Raw genomic sequence first — 21,286 nt, forward strand, 5'->3', positions numbered from 1 at the left:
CGCTCAGTTCCTGGCTCAGTTTTCACAGATGCAGAATCAAAGAGCCTGAAGACACATTGACCTTATTTTTCTTACCTATTGGAGGAGGATATCATCTGACCTAAAAGGACTTTGGGAAATGAAAGGAGATTACATGTTTATAGTGCTAAATATATAGCATCTATTACAGTATGTATGGCACACACTGAATAACTGTCGGGCTAAATCTCTGTCCTCCACACTCTGTTGAAGGGTCTGGGAAACCTGGAGAGTTCAGTAGACCCAGGTGAACTCACGGGGTGAGGTTGAAGCCTCAGATTCTTCTAACCACAGAACTTCTCAGATCAAAGCTTATGGTTGCATGGGCCTCCTGCCAGCTTTTGTTGAACATTTACCAAGTACGATGCAGTTACCACATAGTGTGGAAATGGCCTATGCACAAGGAGACCACAGATGTTTATGTGGAAGCAACAGTGAGAGTCTTCCCCTGATCACTGCAGGTTTTAAGAAAGAAACAAGGAAGGCTCTGTTGAACTAGAATTTGAAGCATAGACATTGTGAAGAAGAAAGGCTGCCCCAGCTACATGGTACAACCTGAGCAGAGTCCACCTTTGCTAAAGCAGGAGTGGTTGGGGAGTGGAAAGGATTGCAAGATTTTGGGGTACAGTTGAGGGGGCCAAGGTTTGTTTTTCCTTTCCCAGTCAGTTCCTTGCACAGCCATGTTTTTCTGTGTGCCTACCTTTAGACTCCTCAACTGCACTTCATCACTCTGCACAGTTCATTGTTGGCTCAGAATTCCTACCCTTTCTAGTCATCTGAGAACCCTGCAAAGCAAGGGTATGGGAGAAGATGCTTACTTTCTGGTTAGGTTCTAGGCTTGTTACAGGAGACTGAAGTTGCTTTAACTTGCACTAGACTAGGCCTTTTAGACTTGGTCTGAGACCCACTGAGCCAAAGGATGAACTTGAACGTCCTGGGTAACTTGCTCTGTGGGTACAGAACCTGCCAATAGCAAACATCTGAGTCCATGTGAGCTTTGACTTAATGACTCATGCTTACTTGTTTGGAAAAAAAGCCATGTGCCTCGAAATGTTTCCCTTGGTACCTATAAAATCGCCCGTATGAAGGACTGTGAAATGGGGAGTTGTAGTTAGCTCTCAGCACTAAGAGCAGACTTACCCCTGGAATGTGTATAGAAGCTTTCAGCTGAATTTGTTGTCAGGAGGCAGCACACGCCCTGGACTGAGTCCACTTCTGTGTCCCATCATGGCGTCTAAATGGGCACCAAGGACAGGAAGGGCCTACCCACCCAGCAGTCAGCAGCTGACTCACGGCTTGTGTTCCAGTGCCTACATGATGTAGATCAGATGCTTGACTCACTTAGGACTCAGGTTCAATCACCAGCACCAAAAAGACCTGAAGCAAGAGGATTGAGAGTTCCAGGCCAGCTAAAACACATAAACACACCATGACTCAAAATAAATAAATACCAAGATAAAACGGGAAACAAAAATTTCCAAATCAAAACAATACACAATGACAAAACAAATCATTTCCCTTCCTTTTTGGTACTGGGGACTGAACCTGACACATTAAAGATGTGTGCACCACCTAACTAATAAAAATGTATTGAAGACTACAAAAGTTATTTATTGTCTATACCTAAAATATAGACAGGAAGTTGTGTTTATTAAGTCATAAAAAACAGTAGATCTGTTAGTATAGACACTTTTGTAAAATAAACAAAACTAGATCTTCTTTGGAATGTTAATGTGAATAGTAGCCCTGTATTACTCCCAGCTCTGAGGCAGGCTGGCCTGATGCCAGGCTGACCTTGGAGTCTTTTTGTACTGAGAATAACCTCCCGCATGCTAGGGTTACAGGTGTGCACATCCATGCCTGGTGTGTGCGTGCTGAGCTATCCTGCTGTGCCCAGAGCCTCGCACATACTAGGCAGACGGTCTGCCACCTGAGCTGTGGCCCAGCCACACTGCGCACTCCTGCACATTCTTGTCCAGCTAATAGGATATCTCAGATATTCACATCTGCTTCTGTACGCAGTTTGTTGCATGACATTGTTTGGGTTGTAGTGTAGGAAGACAATTTGTCCTAACACAGATACGTTGTTGAAACAGAGGAGAGAGTTTCTGTACCCTTTTCAGATAATTGTTGGTATTAATTTTCATTTATATCAAAATTCAAGTGATAGTTACCTAAAGGTTAATTGCAACGTGGAATCAGAGCTCTTTATTGTACTGTGCACTTGTAAGGGAATGAGTGTAAAAGGCAAAGATGTTTTACAGTTACTATGAAGACAGTGTAGGACTACAGGGCCCTGAAGGGAGCTTGGAGGTAGATGCGCCCGCCACTGGCCCAGGCCTATACTTGTGGGTCTCTGATTTTGAGTTCACTGTTCTAATGCACATTCTCTTGTCCTGGGGTTACAGGGGTAGACATGGGGGGACAGGGGTGTAGGAACTGCTTTTAGTAACACTCAAGAGGAGAAGGCAAATGAAACAAACCAAAGGAACACAGGAACACAGGGACTCCAGAGCCATATGGTCCTGTCCTAATCACTGTAAACCCAGGGTGGCTTCTAATCTACATCTGACGTTATACCTGTGTTCAGTCTCGCAGCACCCACTCTTCTTCACTGCAGGAGCAGGAATTGCCTTGGACCCGGCTCCTTCATTAACCCCCTGCTTCCCTTTGTGTTTCTCATTCCAGCCTGTTTGGTCTTTCTTCCCAGAGACCAGGTCCATAATCCTCCTGGTTTTTCTCCAGAGAATTAGACTGCTTCCTCTAAGATTCTCTGTTGCTTCCAAGCCCTTCTGAGTTGCACCCTCTCAGGGCCTCTTGTTAGTACATTTGTGCTCTGGTGCTCCAATCAGTGCTAAGCCCCACCCCCAAAATGTGATCTATCACATTCAGCCTTGAGTTCCTGCAACCTGAGCATTTTGACACCATACATTATGGTAATGCACAGCACATAGAGACATTACCACTCACGACTTTGACAGAGTACACTGCGAAGTCTTTGAAGGCACCATTACAATTTATCTTGTCGTTCGGAAGAAGATCCAGTTTAGCTTTAATGTAGATGAACACAGTGTGGCTTTTGTCTTATTTAATTGCTTGTGACCTTTTTAATTGCTAATTTAACAAAATACCAAAGGGTTATATCTCAATTAAATTAATGGTTTGGGGAGGAATTTTGTGTGTTTGTTTTTAAGACATTCTGGTTGTCTCTACTTTTCACTTTGAGAAGATAAAATGTCATCTTGAACAAAAATAGGGTTTAAATGTGAAGCTGATAGTATGGTAATGATTTCCATATACAAATGTCACAATACCAAGTGTCTTGCATGTGTGTTTGGGTTCCCCCTTCTCCAGGGTACAGACATAAAAGATTTACACAGCAACCCATTGCATTTTTCTGGTCCCCAAACACTGCTGATCCAGTGCTTTGCTTCAGGTATCTGTCCTGAGATGGGATGTCTATTGCAGGCACCATTCATTGGGCTTGTCTGCTTATTCTGTTGCTTTGCATTCTGTAGCTGGGTCATGAGTTTCTAAGGATCAAAGAGCCTTTTCTGCCAGTGCCTTCTCATATCCCACAGTCCTGACAGGAGCAGGTGAGACGTGCACACACAGATAAGCCCTGCACTCAGTGGCTCTCGGGCCCCACTTGAAAACTGGCAGTAAACTTCAGAGCTGCTGTTGAGTTCAGCAGGTGACCTGCATGGAGGGGATGCAGGACTGAGCACCAGCACTGGAGAGCATCCCTTGATGCTCTGCCTTCAGATCTTAACATTCAGCCGGGCAAGGCATCAGGAAACTGAAACCCTCTGTGTGGTGTGGATTTTCCCTGGCAGAGCGCAGAAGGTCAGGGTGCGAAGCATTAGTGTTGAGCCAGTTCCAGCTAGGAAAGTCTTGGACAAGCTTTGCTGGTTATTCCATAGCTTTAGACCTTGACTGAAATCCTATCACCTTATCTGCCCATTATCAACATTTCAGCAAAATATAAAGTTTTCATTAATCTCCCACAGTAAAGTTAGCCGTGAAAACTGGCACTTGTTTGAGCTTTTAGGACACATTAGCTGGTGTATTAAACAGAGTGTGTCATTCTTCAGCAGCTTCTGCGGGAAGCTAAATCAATCCCTAGCCGTATTTATGTACCACTTTATCTAAAAGCATCTGAATTATCATTTGCAGCTAAGATGCTTTATTAGCAGCTGGCATTGAAATTGCTCAGTAAAAAAAATTGTATGTCACATTATAGTAATTTTTAAATTGGTTTTAATCCAACATAAAAGGTAAAAATCTTAAGTGTTGGGTTTTGTTGTTTTGTTGTAGTAATTGGCATTTTAATATAATGAACTATTACTCTTTACAAATCAAATACCTGCAGTGTTTAGGAAAGACCAATTAGTTAAAGTTCCAGAAGCATTGGAATTCAGAGCTAAACTGTCTAATTCAGGGCTGTCTGATGAGCCATTCTCAGCAATGGTGGCAAAGGTAGACTTTGGTGTTTAAGAAATCAGGACTGCTTTCTTTATAATTTTGTGTATAAAAAGTCCTAAGATAAAAATAAATGCATTTGGCAGTTAGGTTTCTATTAAAATGTAGTTTGGAGAAAGTGAATGTGTTAAATTTACCCAGCCCTTGTTCTGATGTCATGTTTCCCAGGAAACATTGACGACCATGATCTGCCCCAGATCACCAGTGCTTCAAAGAATGAAAGAAGTCAACAGATGGCTCTTGCAGAGATGGCATGTCACTCAGTTTGTCCTGCAATAGGATGCTGGTTAAGTTATGGCCTCTCTGAACACAGCACCTGGTGCTCACACTGCACTTACACTGAGCTCCTGCTTTCTCTGCACAGTAGCTAGGACTGACTACAGGGTGAGCACAGCCATCACTGACTGCCCTCCTGTGGCTTACAGTCTAGAGGCAGAGACAGACAATGGCTTGCTGGTCACTGTTCAGTAAGAGATCCGATGTCAGGAGCAGTACTAGATTTGGGGACTTAGAGTCAAGAAAAATCTCCCTTCCTGGAGCCTCATTTGGGCCAGGCTTTTGAGAAGGGATAGGGAGGAGACCAGTAGGGAGTGAGGCGGGAAACAGGGTGCTCTGAAGCATGTGCAGTATGCTCTAAGGCGGGACTATGTCCAAGGTGTATCACGCTCTTCCCAGCACACCAGCCTAAAGGTGCTGTGTCGTCCATATACATAGCCATAGTACTTAGGAGCAGAATGCACAGTTCCTAATGACTGCGTTCAGTGCAAAGAAAAGGGAAGCTGACTTCTTTAGAAGGTCAGCCTATAGGCAAAGAAAAGCATGAAGTTGTCAGGCTGCGCGGAACAGCAGTTTTACACTGATGCCCAAAGCTAGTGCTTTCTCTCCCACCAACTCCATCTGAAGGAATTCCTGGAGTTCCTTGTGGTTTGCCTGTAACTAGCGCATGTGACCTTGGGATATGGCTTAGCTTTGTATCAATTTAAGATGGGAAATTGCAGGACCGTCCATGTTGTCATGAGGCTTAACATGAATAAAGTAGTTGTCTTGGCTGACCTGGGTAGCAGACTGACCATTATTAATTTAGCAAGTCTAGTGCGAACACACTACTTATATATACTGTTCTTGGCAGAAAACATAAAGATGAATAAGAAACTTTATACCTTCATGAAATTTCCATGTTACGACACAGCAACCATTTTACAGGCCTAGGACAAGGCTGAGTATCAGCCCCCTCTGGCTGTTTGTTAATCATCTTATGCATTAGATTCTTTATATGAATTTTTATGTTCTGTGAATATCGAGAGTGAGTTCACAGAGGTAGTTACTTAGCTAAGATCACACAACAAATTAAAGGCAGAGGTGGGAGTTGAACTAGGTCTGCCCAGCTGTTGGTCCAGTATATACCAGCTACTATACATGTGTGTCAAAGCCACCAAAACAGATTTCATTGAAGAGGTAAAGTCTGAGCTAGCCTGAGGAAGAGGAAGATCTTAGTCATTCTGGGGTGGAGCTGAAGGAGTGGTCTGGGCCATGAACAAGGCCCAGCAATTGCACCTCAGAAGTGTATACCCCAGGCTCGGGGTACTGAACCATGTTTGCCTTTGCCTGGTGTAACCAGTCTGCAGAGTTTAGCAGGATGTGAGAGAAGGCACTGTGAGGATGCTGAGAGTAGAAGACTGTTCAGCTAGTTCATAAGCTGTTCTTCCTTAACTGCTAGCTGTCAGAAAGACTTCATTCAAGACGCCTGGGATCCAGGGAGATTTTTAGAGCACTGATCTTCCCGTTTTTCACCAACGTTATATTATACACTGTATGTGGGTGAGTGAGCGAGCGAGTGTGAGTGCGTGAATATGTGAGCGGGTGCATGAGTGTATGATCAAGTGGGTGAGCGAGCAGTGAGTATATGAGTGTGAATGTGTGTGTGTGTGTGTGAGTGTTTTAAGTAAATGTGAGTGTGTGAGTACATGAATGAATTAATGAGTGATTGTGCGTGTGAGTGTGAATGAGTGTATGAGTGTGGCGTGAATTAGTGAGTGTGTGAGTGTTTTAAGTGAATGAGTGAGTGTGTGAATGAGTGAGTGAGTGAATGTGTGAGTGTGAGTGTTTTGAGTGAGTGTGTGAGTAAGTGAGTGAGTGAATGTGTGAGTGAGTGGTCAATGAGGTCTCTAGAGAAATGAACCAGAAGGTCTTGTGGTCAGATCACAGAGGCAGCTTAGCAGTTCCAAGGCCAGCAAGAAAGAGGCTTCTGCGTGAGGTGGGGGACTGCCACACACAAGGCAGGGAGCTACTGAGCAAGCAGGTTAGGGATTTGGAAGAGCTGGGGTTCTTCAGGGAGCTTCGGTGACTTCCCTGGTTGCCACACTCCCAGATTTTGACCATCTCCGTGGAGCTGCTTGATCCTGCTCATGCCTGTCTCCCCACTGCATAGGCAGTGTTTGTGGAATTAACTGCAGGATGATTCATACGGTGGCATTCTGTTTACTGGAATAGCATTATTAAGTCATCGCTCAGCCTTTTCCTCCAAATTAAATCGCCCGTATTGTTTTAATTTATCCCAAAGCATTTTAAGCAGACACCATTCGCCAAGCCTCATGTATCTTTATGTGTTAAACTGTTCTTTTCCTCCCCAGGTTCAAGGGCAGACGGAGTTTTCGAGGAGGATTCACAAATTGACATCGCTACAGTACAGGATATGCTTAGCAGCCACCATTACAAGTCCTTCAAAGTCAGCATGATCCACAGACTGCGGTTCACAACTGATGTGCAGTTAGGTGAGTGTATGTGGGGATGCAGCTCTTATGTGACCTAGGTAACTAGAGAAGAGAATTTGTTTTCTGAGGAAGTGTTAAACAGTGAAGGCTCACTATGAAGCAGAAGATTAGAAAGAGTTCACTTAACACTGTCCTCAAACGGATAGACTTTTGAGAAGTTCCATGGCTCTGGTCCTGGGGTTGTCCTCAGAGCTCCTGGGGACACCGCTGTGCACCTGTTCTTACTGCCCAACCTCATAGCTTCCTTGTTTACGAAGCTTCTTAATGATTTTACAGGTTATATTTGGGTCTCACCAGAAAATCTAGTACTCACTTTCGACTAATGTTTGGGCTTGACTGGCTCTGGTTAAACACAAAATTTCTGCTTTTACTTAAACCTAACAGGAATAGAAAAATCATCATAGTAGTCAACAAGATGTTAATACCTCATTATCATGGCTGCGTTGTTGAGGTGTCCACTGTGTCTGAGTCACTGTGATATTTGCTTCCCTTGCGCTCCTTACCTAGAAGGTGGCAGGTTTTGCCATCCCACCTGACAGAGATGGTGAAGAGGGACAGAGATAACCTCATCCCCAACAAAATCCACTCAAGCTGGTGATGGTATTGTCTGGAACCCAGATCTGACCAGCTCACATCCTTTGCATTCTAACAAAGATCCCTATGCTTGGAGAGGGGAGGGGAGGGGAGGGGAGAAGCTGGGAGAATACCAGGCTCACACAGTGAGGGAGCTGAATTATTACCCTGCCATATCTCTCTCCCAAATGGCCTTGTTTGCCTGTTGCATAGGGGATAAAGATTTAATCTATCTCTAAAATTGCTAAGTTTATATTTTTCATAATAAAATCTCTGATATTGGCATTAATCCGAGCCTATCTAATACATCCTGAACCTCAAAAAGCTCTTCCAGTATTCTTTTCCAGCTGTACATGTGTGCAGGTGTGTGAGCCTATAGAGACAGAGCCAACCTCAGGTGTCTTCTTTCCTGTTATCTTCATGATATCTTTTAAGACAGGGTCTTTGACCAACCTTGGACCTTACCAATTTGGCTAGACTGACCAACCAGCAAGCCCACAGCATCCCCCTGCCTCTGACACCTCAGTACTGCCTTTTCACTTGAGTTCTGAGAATCCTAACTCAAGTCCTCAGGCTGATATCATAAGCACTGTACTAAGTCATCTCCACAGTCCCCTTCCCAGTTTTATTGACAGGAGCTTGCCATATGTTGAATGTTCATTCAGCTTCCTAGTTAAGAGATGGGCAACTGAACTTCAACTGACTTAAAACTGTCTCTCTGAGCCTCGGTCCTGCCCTGTCCAGTAGTTCAGCCAGAGCTACATAGTAAGACCCTATCTCAAATAGAAAGTTAAGAACATAAAACTTTGAGTACTGTATTCACTAGGGATGCTTGTTTTTGGTGCCTCTTGTGGAGATGAAATGCAAGCACTGCTCAGAGAGAAAAGTCAGGTGTCTAGGGCTGGCATGAGCTTAGGAAAGGACACGTGCTCAGCTTGCTCAGGTTCCTCCATTCAGTCTCTCCCAGCCCTCCAAAGGAGGGGTGACCTCTGTGATAGTTTGAATAAAAATGCCTCCCATAGGCCCATAAGGAGTGGCACTATTAGGAGATGTGGCCTTGTTGGAGTAGATGTGTCACTGAGGGGAGGGCTTTGAGGTTTCAGATCCTCAAGCCAAGCCCAGTATCTCACTCTTCCTGATGTCTGCTAATTCATATATAGAACTCTCAGCTACCTCTCTTGCATCTAGTCTGTCTGCACGCCTCAGTGCTTCCTGTCCTGATAATAATGGACTGAACCTCCAATTAAATGTTTTCCTTTATAAGAGTTTCCATGGTCATGGTGTCTCTTCACAACAATATAACTCAAACTAAGACAGCCTTCTCCCAAATGCGCCACACAGGAACGTGTGTGGTTTTGCAGGGAGCTACATTTTTCTAGAGCTCCGCTTCTCTAACAGTAGCCCTTGAAGCACATGGTTTCATATAACTGAATGTGGGAATTTCAGAAGATCTGATGATAGTAAAAGGTTACTGAGTATATACTTAAAACTTAACTCAAAAACTAGTGTGTAATGACTCTGAGAAGTTTGCCATATTGGATCTTCTGATGTCACTGTAGCCTTGATTATGAGTACCCTGCATCAGTACTCCCCGGTGACCCATGCTGTCACATCACCTTAAACTAACCTGACAGGAACACCTCAGCTGACATCTCAGCAGACTGTTACTGTTACATGTTCTGAATTGTGCTCATGACTATACAATCTCTTCCTCAGGCTGGAAAAAGAGGCTCAGTGGTTAAGAGAGTTAATTGATTTTCCAGAGGACCTAGGTTCAGTTTTCAGCACCCATGTGGAGCCTCCCAGCCATCTGCAATTGCAGAGGATCCTACATCCTCTTCCGGCCACCACATGTGCTAACTATCTGAATGCAAGCCAGGGTGCAGCATCTGAAAGTCTGTCTCCTGTGTCCTGACATATAACAAAGTTCTCAGCAATGAGTGAGGGGATCACCCACTTGTCAGTCAGCACTAGGGACTGTAGGAAGAGCTGGGGATTGTAAGAAGTCACCACCAGTACCTTTGGAAGGATAGACAGACATCTCTACTGGGTCTGAGTAACACTTGAACTGCCAGGTGCCCATATTGAATCTGACGTGCTGGCTGTGACGGCCATACCTGACACCCCATCGTCAGTTGCTCCTTCCCTGCTTGATGAACCCAGAGTTTGACAACTTGTCTATGCTCTTCAGCAATCAAGAAATCTGCTTGTCTTCACCTCTCCAGCACTAGGAATACAGATGTACACGGCCACACCTGGATTTTTACATGGCTTCTGGAAAGTCCAACTCATTCTTGCATAGAAGACACTATCAAATCCTCAGCCTCAGAGTCTGCTTTTTCTGATGGCTTCTGAAACTTTAATCTTTTCAAAACCTATTTTTAATGTTGGTTCTTAAACACTTTAACCTCCCTTTTAACCTACCACCCACCAGAAGTAGTAGAAAAGAAAAGATACAGGAGAAGTGGACCTGTTTAGGAAAGTTCTTTAGAGCAACTTCCGTCTGTGTTGTCTGGAAATCAGCAGTTCGGTTCACAGGTTTGCAGAGGCAGCTCCATCCACCGATACATCAGCAGTCCAGTTCACTAAAGTAGGGATAGCAAGCACGAATCATCAGCAGTGTCACTACCTAGCAGACAACCAGACCTCGGCCCTGGCACAGGTCAGCAGGAGGGACCCTGAGGGACGCTAAAAGTTCTTGGCTGTGCCTCTCTCAGGGAAGCAAAGATCAGTGAAGAGTTGAGCCCCACAAGCCTTGCACAGCCAGCTCTATAAGCAAGCCAAGCTCAGCCTCTGTCGCTGTGCATTGAGTCCTATTTACCCTATTTATCCAACCACCTTTCCAAAGAATCCTTAAATTTCCACTTCAGGCTTTTCCAGGAAATCCTACAGGTAGCATAATTGCTATCAGGACAAGGGCCCAAAACGGTGCTCCACAGGCCTACCACTCTGTCTCTGTGTGAGAAGCAGAGTCTGGAATGATCACAAGCCTGTCTATGCTTCTCCAAAGGCAAAGGGAAAACATGTACCCATCTGAGAGGCCTCAGAGTCTGTTGTCAGGACTAAGTGTAAGTTATACCTTCCTTCTGTACTGTGGTGGCACCCTGGACAGATCTCTTCTCTCTTGCCATAGTTGTTACCAAGTATAAAACAAATGCTATTTGAATGCTTTCCTTGTATGGCTGTGTGGAAGTGTCTGGCCACAGAAGCTGGTTCTAAGCAGTACCTCAGCTTAGCTCTAGGATGTCATTCATGTTGCTTTTGTCATCCCTCCTAATTTCCATCTTGCAAGTGTTAAACTGGGTTGCCCAATTTGCAAATGACTTCGAAGCCTCACTTGTAGCCACAATGAAAACCAGTACGATAGAAAAGAATAAAGATAGCTGAGAGATCCCAGCTCCAGGATACTCGTCAGAGCATACATGGTGCTCTTTGGTGAACAGTCACAGCTCTGAGGCGAGTCTAAAACAGTATCTCAGTCCCATGGACTAAATCGCCAACCATTGAGCACATATGGAGAGACCCATGACTCCAGTTGTATAAGTAGCAGAAGATAACACTGTCTGGCATCAATGTGAGAAGAGACCTTTAGTCCAGTGAGGGCACGTTTTCCCAATGTAGGGAAATGCCAAGGCACTGAGGTGGAGAGGGTGATTGGGAGAGGGTGCACCTTCATGGAGACAAGTTGAAGGGGAGGGGGAATGAGAATGGGGAGGGAGAAAATAACATTTGAAATGTAATACAGAGAGTTTCCAATAAAATAATTTAAAAAAAAAAACCAACACATCAGAATGGGCTTATCTGCTGAGCTCAAGTTTTCCCATCAAAAGCAGAAAGCTTAGTGGTTATTCCTAAGAAACTTTGTAACAGTCAGGTAAATCACCCTTGAGTACACTCCCTCCTTACAAAGCACATGACAACCCCCTCAACTCACAGTACACACTTACACACAGCAATCCAGGAATTCTTTGCCTTAGTTCAACCCAAAGTTTAGGGCATCAAACAGTACTCTCTCCATAAGTATTCAAGTGAGCAGCCACATTCTGAGATCAGTAAATCATTTATTTTATTTTGCCTGACTAGCCAGGTGCTTCGGATCATTCCTGACACAGATGGATAGTTCTGTCCACCCATCCATCCTGTGTCAGTCACAGAGATTTCGTATGGCCCTGTGGTGAGCACCTCTATGCAGCATTTGCCCAGCATCCCTGCTTACCCCTCAGAGAGCTACCATCCACATGAATCCATGGTATGCAGGCCTACACAACAGAAGGTAGAAACCTGGGCCTCTGCCCTGCGGCTGCAGCTGTCTTCTGATGGTGCGGAAGAGGTCCACACTCTAGTTACCATCTGCCATTTCCTTCCATGAAAGTCAGAGGTTGAGAGACACTCAAGCTTTGCTCTGTAAGACTCAAATATAAACCAGTTCTCAAGCAATCTCTAACTCTGAAACAATAGTAGATTCTGTTAATAAACTCATGACCAAAATCTAACTAAAATATTATCAAGAGATAGCTCAGTTTGTTTACCACTTTCCCACAAACAGGAGGACCTAAGTTCAGTATCCAGCACCCATGTAGAAGCCAGGCCACAGTGGTACATGGAAAAAATCACAGTACTGGGGAGGCAGAGACAGGAGGATGATTGGAGTTTGCTGTTCTAGTTGAGCTGCATGGGTACGCTCCAGGTTCAGGAAGACCCTATGGTTGGAAATTGATTGAGGAAAGTATCTTGCATTGACCTCCAGCCTCTCCACACACACATGCATACATATGCACATGTGCATGTGTGCACACAGACATTCGTGCTCGAGCACACACCCACACCCACACCCACACAAAACAGGAGACTCAAGGAGGAACACCTACCTGTGCATGAGCCCCTCAGTTCTATCCCTAACACTGCATAATGATGGTTATTTGTAGTGAACTATGGAAAAGTTAGCAGCTGCTGTCATTTAGTCTATGTGTAGTATGTACCTGGCACTTGAGTAACCAGACTTGGCACTAATAACTGAAATCACAGAACTGTTATCTGACATACTAATGGCTTGCCCGAGGAGACTGTGGTTTAGGTTACTCAGCCTGGATGCAAACCCTGTCTGTGCTGTATAACTCAAGTTTACTAACAGTTCACATCATACAGACAGCTTTTGCTACCTTATTTAATCTATTGGTACATCAACATTGTAACCCCAGTTTATGACAGGAAACTGAGGCCCGAAGGCTTTGATGAGATGGTTCGGTGTGTGAGAGGCATATAGCTAGTAAGTATTTAATAGCTACTAACTAACTTGCTTTCCCTCCCATTTGTTCCTCAAGATACAGTGGAGTTTCTAGGGGATTGGGACTAAGCCTCAGCTGTAATACCAGAGATGCCTCAGATATTCTCAACCTGGATTACATAGAGGAAGGCATTGTTTCCAGCCATGAACTTCCTTCCCTCTCCTCCTCCCTGGCTCTGGGTCATTCTCCACTCCTCATTAGATAGTGCCAGTCAGCTACCACACCTCCTCCCTCCCCTTAGACCTGATCCTATCTGTGGCTGTTTCTCTAAAGTGTTTCAGAATGTTTCATCATACCTGCTTCCCCTCCTCATGAACCTGAAAGTTCAGATGCCTTCAAGTATGAACCTTGCCTGTGCTGGTACCAAGTTGAGACTATTTCCATTAACTTAACCTTCTGTGAGTAGGGTCTTGTATGCCAGGGCTGGTAGGGGTAAGTGGTCTCGTAGACACTGAAATTGTGGTAGTGCACACCTTTTAGTACCAGAACTGGAGGCAGAGGCAGATGGATCTCTGACTTCAAAGCCAGCCTGGTCTACAGAGTGAGTTCTAGGACAGCCAGGGCTACACAGAGAAATTCTGTCTCAAAATGGGGTGGGGGTCAGATGCTGAATGACAGCCATGATCTAGGGGCTTAGAGTATGCTCTCAGTAAGTATTTTCTTGAGTAAGTTTTTTTGTGGCTGTGTGGGGAAAGGCTTCACAGAAATTAGGACAAGAAACTAGGCAGAGGACAAAGGTACCACTATGATAATGTCACTTTTATACGACAAAGAGTTACAACCCTGACCATGGGACTCTGTCCTTGGCCTCACACTATATATGCTGGCTCAGAACACCCCCTCCTGGGGTTGGGGGAAGGGCCAGGGTCTTGCTGTGTAGCTCAGGCTGGCTTCAAAGTCTCATAATTGTTGTATTAGGGAAGTCAGACCTCACAGAATTCAAAGAACTCTGCCTCTCGTCTGGTTTTCTCAACAGTCTCAGACAAAGAGGTCACGTGGTAGCTGAGCCAGTTTTGCTAACTTGCCTCATTTGCCTTATCATCGTAGACCTTCCCGCATCACTAAAATGATCTGTTAGTCAACACAGCTGTTGCTTCATTTCCTAGTTAGTAACCACAGCAAAAACTCAAAGAAAAATGGACTCCGGTGTTTTTAACTTTGCAATAGAGACATTGAAGATGCACCACAAGGCTAGCCAATGAGAGCAGGCAGCTGCAGCCAGGATTCTGTTCTTCCTCCTGTCTGTGTGGTATGAATAATTCTGGATAGCTGTGTGAACAAGACAGTTCTTTTGTGTAGTTTTTAGTTAGGTACCTGTGAGGAATTCATATGTTCAGGAGGTAACTGATCCTCCATGTTCCTGGCCCGTGTCAGGTCACTACAGTGATACAAGGGAACATACACCACAGACTCCACATCTCTATGGTCACCTTGTTCAGCATTGACAATTCTGCTGCTCAGTGATTGGCCCTCTGATTGGGACAGACAAAAATCTAGTGAGTTTAATACTAAAGGTAACAGTACTGACCTGATGGTGGTCTCTGGGAAACCCTGTGTACTAGAGCTAACACAGTGGCTTCTTGGGAGGAGATTCTGATGACTGCAGATGTCGGATTTGTCTAATTGTATCTTCTCCAACTCCTCTCCCACAGCCTCCCTTGGGAGAATTCCTGTCCAGCAATCTGGACTTACTCAAAACAATGTCAATTTCCTTGGTGGCAGAGAAGGAATTAAGCAGTAGAGAAAAGGAGAGAACATAAAAATGGAGTAGAACCATAGCAGCAGAAAGAGCTGGAGTAGTTTCCTTAGAGCTCCACCAAGACAACCATTTATTAGCACCCTGTCCTTGGCATTCAGGCTCTACTACGATGAGGGGGCTGTGCCTAGAAGAAAGGTCATTGCTACTTCCCACTTACTTCAAAAGCGCTCCTGAGGTGTCCAAGTGCCAGTAGAGTGTCTAGTGCTGGACTCCCTTTCTCTCGCAGAGAACTTAGCCCCCATGCAAAACAGCACTGCGCCTGTACAACCTCAGGTCCCCTGGAACGAGTCTCGTCTTGTGTCTAGCCTGTGCTGAATGCTGCCATGCTGGCTGGGACCACCCATTAGTTTTTGTGCTCAGGACAGTAGTCTAGTTGGGGCACTCACTTGTCACCAGACGTATCACCACACACTAGAGCTGTCAACTCTTGGCTGAGGCTCCCAGTGAGTTGAGATGATGAACTCCTTGAAAAGAACCGATGAGCCTTTAGCCCACCCCCTCCTTGTCCAGGGAAGCAGCACTCTCCAGGCTTCATCATAACTGTACCCCAAGTGATTTTCTCCTGCTCTGAGTGCTTTTCATGCTGTAATGTGTTCTATCAGTGTGTGTCAGGAGTGCTGGTCTGTTAAGCCCTAGCCTGCTAGTATGGGGAAATGAATTACGGTCACAGCTCTGTCATTAATGGGTGACATCAGACAAGTCATGTCCCTAGCCCTGAGCCTCAGCATCTTCCAGTGGAGAATAAAAGCCTCAGACTGGTTAATCTCTGAGGTCTCATTAAGCCCAAACAGCCTGTGTGTCTGATCCTATGTGTAAATTCAGACAAGTCTCAGAGACTTCTCTGACTGCTCTGTGATGCTATCGATTGCCACATATATTCAGCAAACTCCACTCTGGCCAAGCATTGTTCATTGGCACTCCCAGAGGGCTTTCTGGGCCTTCGGGCTCTGTAACCTAAAGACGAGGATTGTGGAACCGTATCAAAACTGCTCCAGGATTTAACAGCAGTAGGCTTCGTAGGCTCAGATTCAAAGTCTTAGGAAATTGATGCATGAACCCCACCCCACGCTGTACAAGCCAATAACCAGCAGCTCAGGCTGTCCGTTGAGAATGAAGTGGCAGCTGCTGCAGTGTTGTCATGGTGGTGTCTCATTTCCCTAGAGGTGGGTGGTATTTTCAGTGTGCCTATGACAGTGTGATCCTCAGAGACAATGTGGAACAGCTCCCTAGTGTGGTCTTGATTTCTAATTTTGCAATTTACTTACTTTTCCCCTTTCTGGGGTTCATCTCATTTCCCTTGAAATTTTTATTTTTAGATATATATACACACACACACATACATACATACATACACATAAATATATATCATACATACAGTGGTTTTATTAATTCCTTAAAAATTACATACAGTATATTCTGATCATATTCACCCCTCCCTTCCATTTCCTCCCTCATCTCTCTTCCCACCCAGCTTCATGTTTGCATGTCTTCCCACTCCCCCCCACCTCTCAAACCCATTTTGGCCAGTTTGTGTTGGCCAGCTCCTCCTGGGCCTGGAGCCTTCCCAGGAGTATAGTTGATATACCAGGTGTCACACAGTAGGAGAAAACTGGCTTTCCCTCTCCTGGTTCATCTTTAAGAACTGTAATATGGCTTGAGTTTCTTGCTGCAGTACAGGATAACCATTTGATATGCTGTGCTGTTCTAGCCCCATAATACCCTAGGAGCTGATACCTTTGTCACCCCCATTTTACAGAAGTGAAAGCTCAGGCTCCTGGAAAAATAAATTTCTTTACTTAAAGTAATACCAGTGAGAATGTGCTCTCCCAGATGCTGGTCTCCAATAAGACCAAAGTCTCCTGGAGACTTTGCACTTGGACATTTCCTAGCATAAGTGCCTAGTGGTTACAGGAAGGTTTGTGCCATGAAACTTAGTGACCAAGGTTATTGAAAGGATCCATGATGATAGACATGTTGGACTGTCTGGCTAGACGGGCATTCTGTGTTGTTGTGCTTTCAAGACTAACTTAGCAGATCCTAGGTATCCGGGCCTAAGGCCAGGCACATACTTGTTCATATTCTTTCTTGGTTCCCTACGATGTCAAATGACATAAGAGGTGCCCATAGCTGTTGTGCCTTACTTAGTTCTTGACCTGGTTAATCTTTTTTCAACTTTGTACAATTTGGAAACATTTGGGAAAAAGAACCTCAGTGGAGAAAATGCCTCTAACAAATTGGTCTGTAGGTAAGTCTATAGGGCATTTTCTTGGTTAATAATGAATGTGGGAAGGCCCAGCCTCCTATGGGAAATGCTATCCCTAGGCAGGTGGTCCAGTGTTACATAGGAAAGCAGAGTAAGCCAGGAGGAGCAGGGTTAGTAACAGCACTCCTCTGTGGTGTCTGCTTCAGTTTCAAACCCCTATCTGAGTTCCTGACTTGGCTTCCTACAGTGATGGACTGTGGTTGAAAGAGTAGACCAAATAAATCCTTTCCTCTCTAAATTGCTTTTAGTCATGGTCTTTATCACAACAAAAGAAAGTAACTAGTCCTTAAGAGCTCCGCACTCTCCTGTACCTCTTTTCCCAGTTTGCCCAAAGTGAAAGCTTGAGGTAGTGCTGAAGCTTGAACTTAAGACTTTATTGATCCAGAGTTCCAGGCCCTAACTGCTCAGTACTGCACCCTTTAAACAGAGAAAGCTTAGGCTACCAACAGAAATAGGTACTTAGTGAGCCATTGTCACAGCAGGACCTAGGGCAGGGGCTGCCCAAAGGGGGACCTCTGCTGCACTGTAGATGATGACAAACAGTGCTAATTTCCTTTTATGGAAATAGTTTGGTTAGTTAAAACAGATGAGGGTCCCCTAGTGATAACTTTAAACCTTGGACAAATTGTTTCCCTGGAGAGTTGTAGCTGCATTAGAGTTGTGCTTTGTTTATTTTGAGCTGTCTTGTTAAGGAAGGATTTATATGCTGGCGTTGATGTAGGACAGCAATCAGGCAATGTTTTCTGCCTTTGACAGTTGGTGTGATAGTTTGCTTCCAGTGAAGTTTGACTCACTGTATCTGGAAGCTGTCAGTGTGGGAGCATGAAAAGGTCATGACGGATGGTGACGATAAGTAGGCAGGGGAGGAGTGCTGGTAAAGGAGACAAATGGCCTCCCATGCTTCTGAGTGGGGGAAGGGTTGACCCCAGCCACTCCAGGCCAGCCCTGTGCTCCTCTTTACCTGATGGGGCTGAGGCTGGGAAGCTCTAGACACCTTTGTGACAATTGCAGGGCTCTCAGAGGAGTCCTTGCCAGCATCTTGTCCCCTTGGGTGCATGAGAGCTTCTAGATGGAAGTGTGCTTCTATTTATGGTCACTTTTCAGGACCACCATTGCAGAGGTCAGTGAGGTCATCCTTCTCTACACTAACAGGTGGGGAAGGAAAGCAAACTCTGAAATGGAAACGGTAGGAAAAGTTAACTAAGCTTTTAGAACAGTGATGGCTTTGTTAAAAGACAGGGACATAGCTCAGCAGTGAAAGTGCTTTCCCAGCTGGCATGCCTGAGGCCCTAGTTCAGCCCACAGCACCACAGGATAAATAAATAAATACATAAATAAGTAAATAAAAATACTGTTGGGTACTGAAGAGATGGCTCACCGTTAAAAGCACTTGCTGCTCTTCAAGAGGACACACATTCGATTCCCAGCATCCACACAGCTGCCCACGACCACCTGTAACTCCAGATCCAGGAGATCCAGGGCCTCTGCAGGCACAAGGTAGCACATGTCCGCAGACACACAGACATACATGCTAGCAAAATGCCCAACACATAAATAAAATTCTAAATTAAAAACAGTACATATTGTTGGGTCCGTGCCTCCTGCTAACCAGAGCTCACTGCATTTAGAATGGAGCCTTTGGGAAGCTTTCCTAGACCCTCTTCCCCACCTCCATTCTGGAGATGAAATCCAGGCCTGGTCCATGGCAGACAACTGTACTGCCGAGCTCCATTGCTGACCCCTGTGTAAATATTTTTTTTCCTATTCCATTTGGTGTAATAGAATTTTTTTTAAGTCAAACTTTCCTTCTGGCTTGATTTTCTTGAGTTGTGCTATATATTTCAGTATGGGTGTGTTAGCACCTCAGTGTAACCATTTAGTTTGAAGAAATGTATATTTAATTAAGGTTTACTTCTTTCTTTGTATGCTTATAACTTGACTTGCTTGAATTTTTCAGAGATGTCACTCAAAAACTTTACCCATTAAGAGCAAGTACAGGAGTCAGAAGAATGAGTGGGTGTTTGCTGGCCTGGCAGATGTGGGTGTGGCATGTTTGACGTCCGAAAGTTTTCTTATCCCCTGGGGAGAGTAGAGGGAAGGGTTGCCGGAGCACATGGACAGTCTCCTCTGTATTTTCTTGACTCAAGTCTTTGCATCCACGAGGGCCACCTGGGAACCAGGCAGTTCTGGATTGGAAGAACGGCTTTCCTACTTCCCAGCTCTTTAACTGTATCAAGATACCCCCCCTCAGTAGACATGTTGTATCGAAGTTAGCACAATTCCTGCTGACTCTGACAGTGCGGAGGGTGGGGTCTAGCACCAGCGCTCCTACTTCCAGGTTCCAGGCCGCTTGTGAGTAGTGCGATCTTGGACAGGTTCTGTAGCCGTCCTGTGTTTCTGTTTGACGAGGCTGCTGGAGTACACAGAGGCGCTCCAGCTTTATGGCACCTAATAGACATTCAGCGCTCACAGCAGCAAGAGGCTATAGACACTTACTAAATGATGAGTGTAAGAGAGCCATGCCTGCTGGGCCTAAGGACACTGTACCACAGGATTCCTGGAGCTAGAGCTGCTGGAAGACAGTGAGCCTGCCAGGGCCACACCTTTGCCAAGGGGCTGGGCCCTAGCCTCGAGGATGGTGAAGCACGGGGAACATGGCAGCTGCAGTACCTGTGCCCTGCAGTTTCACAAAAGCCATGCTGCTCTGGCCCCTCTTTCTCCTTTGCACACTTGAAATGCTGCAGTGGCTAATGGGTGTAGTTGCGCTGACTGACTTCCTGAGCTTCACACACTAAACTGTAGCTCTGGCGTCTTTATCTATAGCATGGAGTGAACTTGCTAGCCGGCATTCCTCCAGACATCTACCCTTCCAGAATGAATGAATGAGTGAACAAGCGAGCGAATGAATGAATGAATGAATGAATGAATGAATGAATGAATGAATGAATGAATGAATGTGTTAATAGTGCTTAACTATTAATAGTTAATAGTTAATAGTGCTCCCAGAGGTCTCCAGGTTCTGTCCAGTATGCTCAGCAAGGATGGCACCTACCACAGACTGCCTCAGGCTCTCCTAGCCTGCCTGTACTTGTCCAGTAGGAACAGCCCAGCCTGTGGGGCCCAACTCAGCTTAAAGAGGCAGAGACTCACACTTGTCTGTAGTGAGATTATTTAATACACAAAGGATTTCTCCCATCTCAAAAAATTCCCCTACAGGTTCCCTTAAATAGTGACCCCTGGAGGCAGGCGAGAGTTTTACAGATCATTAACTGCCTGACTGAAAGCCTTCAGGGCAGGGAAACTTAAACCTGAAGTGTCTGAAGTGTCAGGAGCCCCTGCCAATTACAGATCAATCCAAAATGAAGACAGAGTATCACTGGAACCGAGTCAATGGGAAAATGTTATTTGATTCAGGAAGAAAATCTCATATGTGTGCTCGTTTTGTGAAGCACACCAATTGTTTAAATGATGTTTCACCTGTCTGCATCTTGGGCTTTTGCATTCATCTCCCACATCTCCATCCCCAAACTTCAGTCTTGGGGTTCCCTTCTGTAAACAGCATCAGTGGCAGCAACCCCAGGAAAGGGTGTCACTGGGAAAGGGTTCTGTGGCCAAGTAGAGCATAGGCAACTGATGCGCAGATACGGCAGGTAATGGATGAACTATGCGCTAACAATTTGCAGATAAAAATAATGGAAGTTAAAAGTGTGCTTTACATGATAAAAGAAAGATGAAAGAGGAGAGCAGTCTGTTACATCTGCGATGGTTTCGGGAGTCCTGCTTTGTGAAGTAAGCTCTGTTGAAAAGATTGATGCAATGGGGACTGACCTTGGCTTGGAGCAGGAGCTGGTGATGTATGTATGAGCGTCCCTCTGCTAAATGGACCCAGATTTGTAGCACTAATATACATGGGAGCCCAGAACCAAACTCAGTGTGGCAATAAATCAACAGCCACTTTGGGTGTCGTTTCTGGTTTATATCCCACTATTGTTCTATCACTTTAATTCATGTCACTATCATCTTTTCATCTGGAACAGTTTTATATAATTTTCCAGTGGAGTTACCTGACAAATCCTATCAAATTAACAAGGTACATTAACAGTATTGACTGGCTGCGGCTTCAGGAGTTGCATGG

General features: G+C 45.0%; 1 protein-coding gene across 7 annotated transcripts in view; it reads left to right on the top strand.

Moving 5' to 3' along the window:
• The window catches only part of MAPKAP1 (MAPK associated protein 1), a 211,676-nt gene that overhangs the window by 163,263 nt on the left and 27,127 nt on the right, over positions 1-21,286 (top strand). For all 7 annotated transcript variants that reach the window (XM_080927363.1, XM_080927361.1, XM_080927365.1 and 4 more), the window contains one exon: positions 7,131-7,271. In XM_080927363.1, the coding sequence (XP_080783489.1) occupies positions 7,131-7,271 (141 nt within the window). The remainder of the gene's footprint in view (positions 1-7,130; positions 7,272-21,286) is intronic.

Source organism: Micromys minutus (assembly GCF_963924665.1).
Source record: "Micromys minutus genome assembly, chromosome: 13".
Classification (NCBI taxonomy): Eukaryota; Metazoa; Chordata; class Mammalia; order Rodentia; family Muridae; genus Micromys; species Micromys minutus.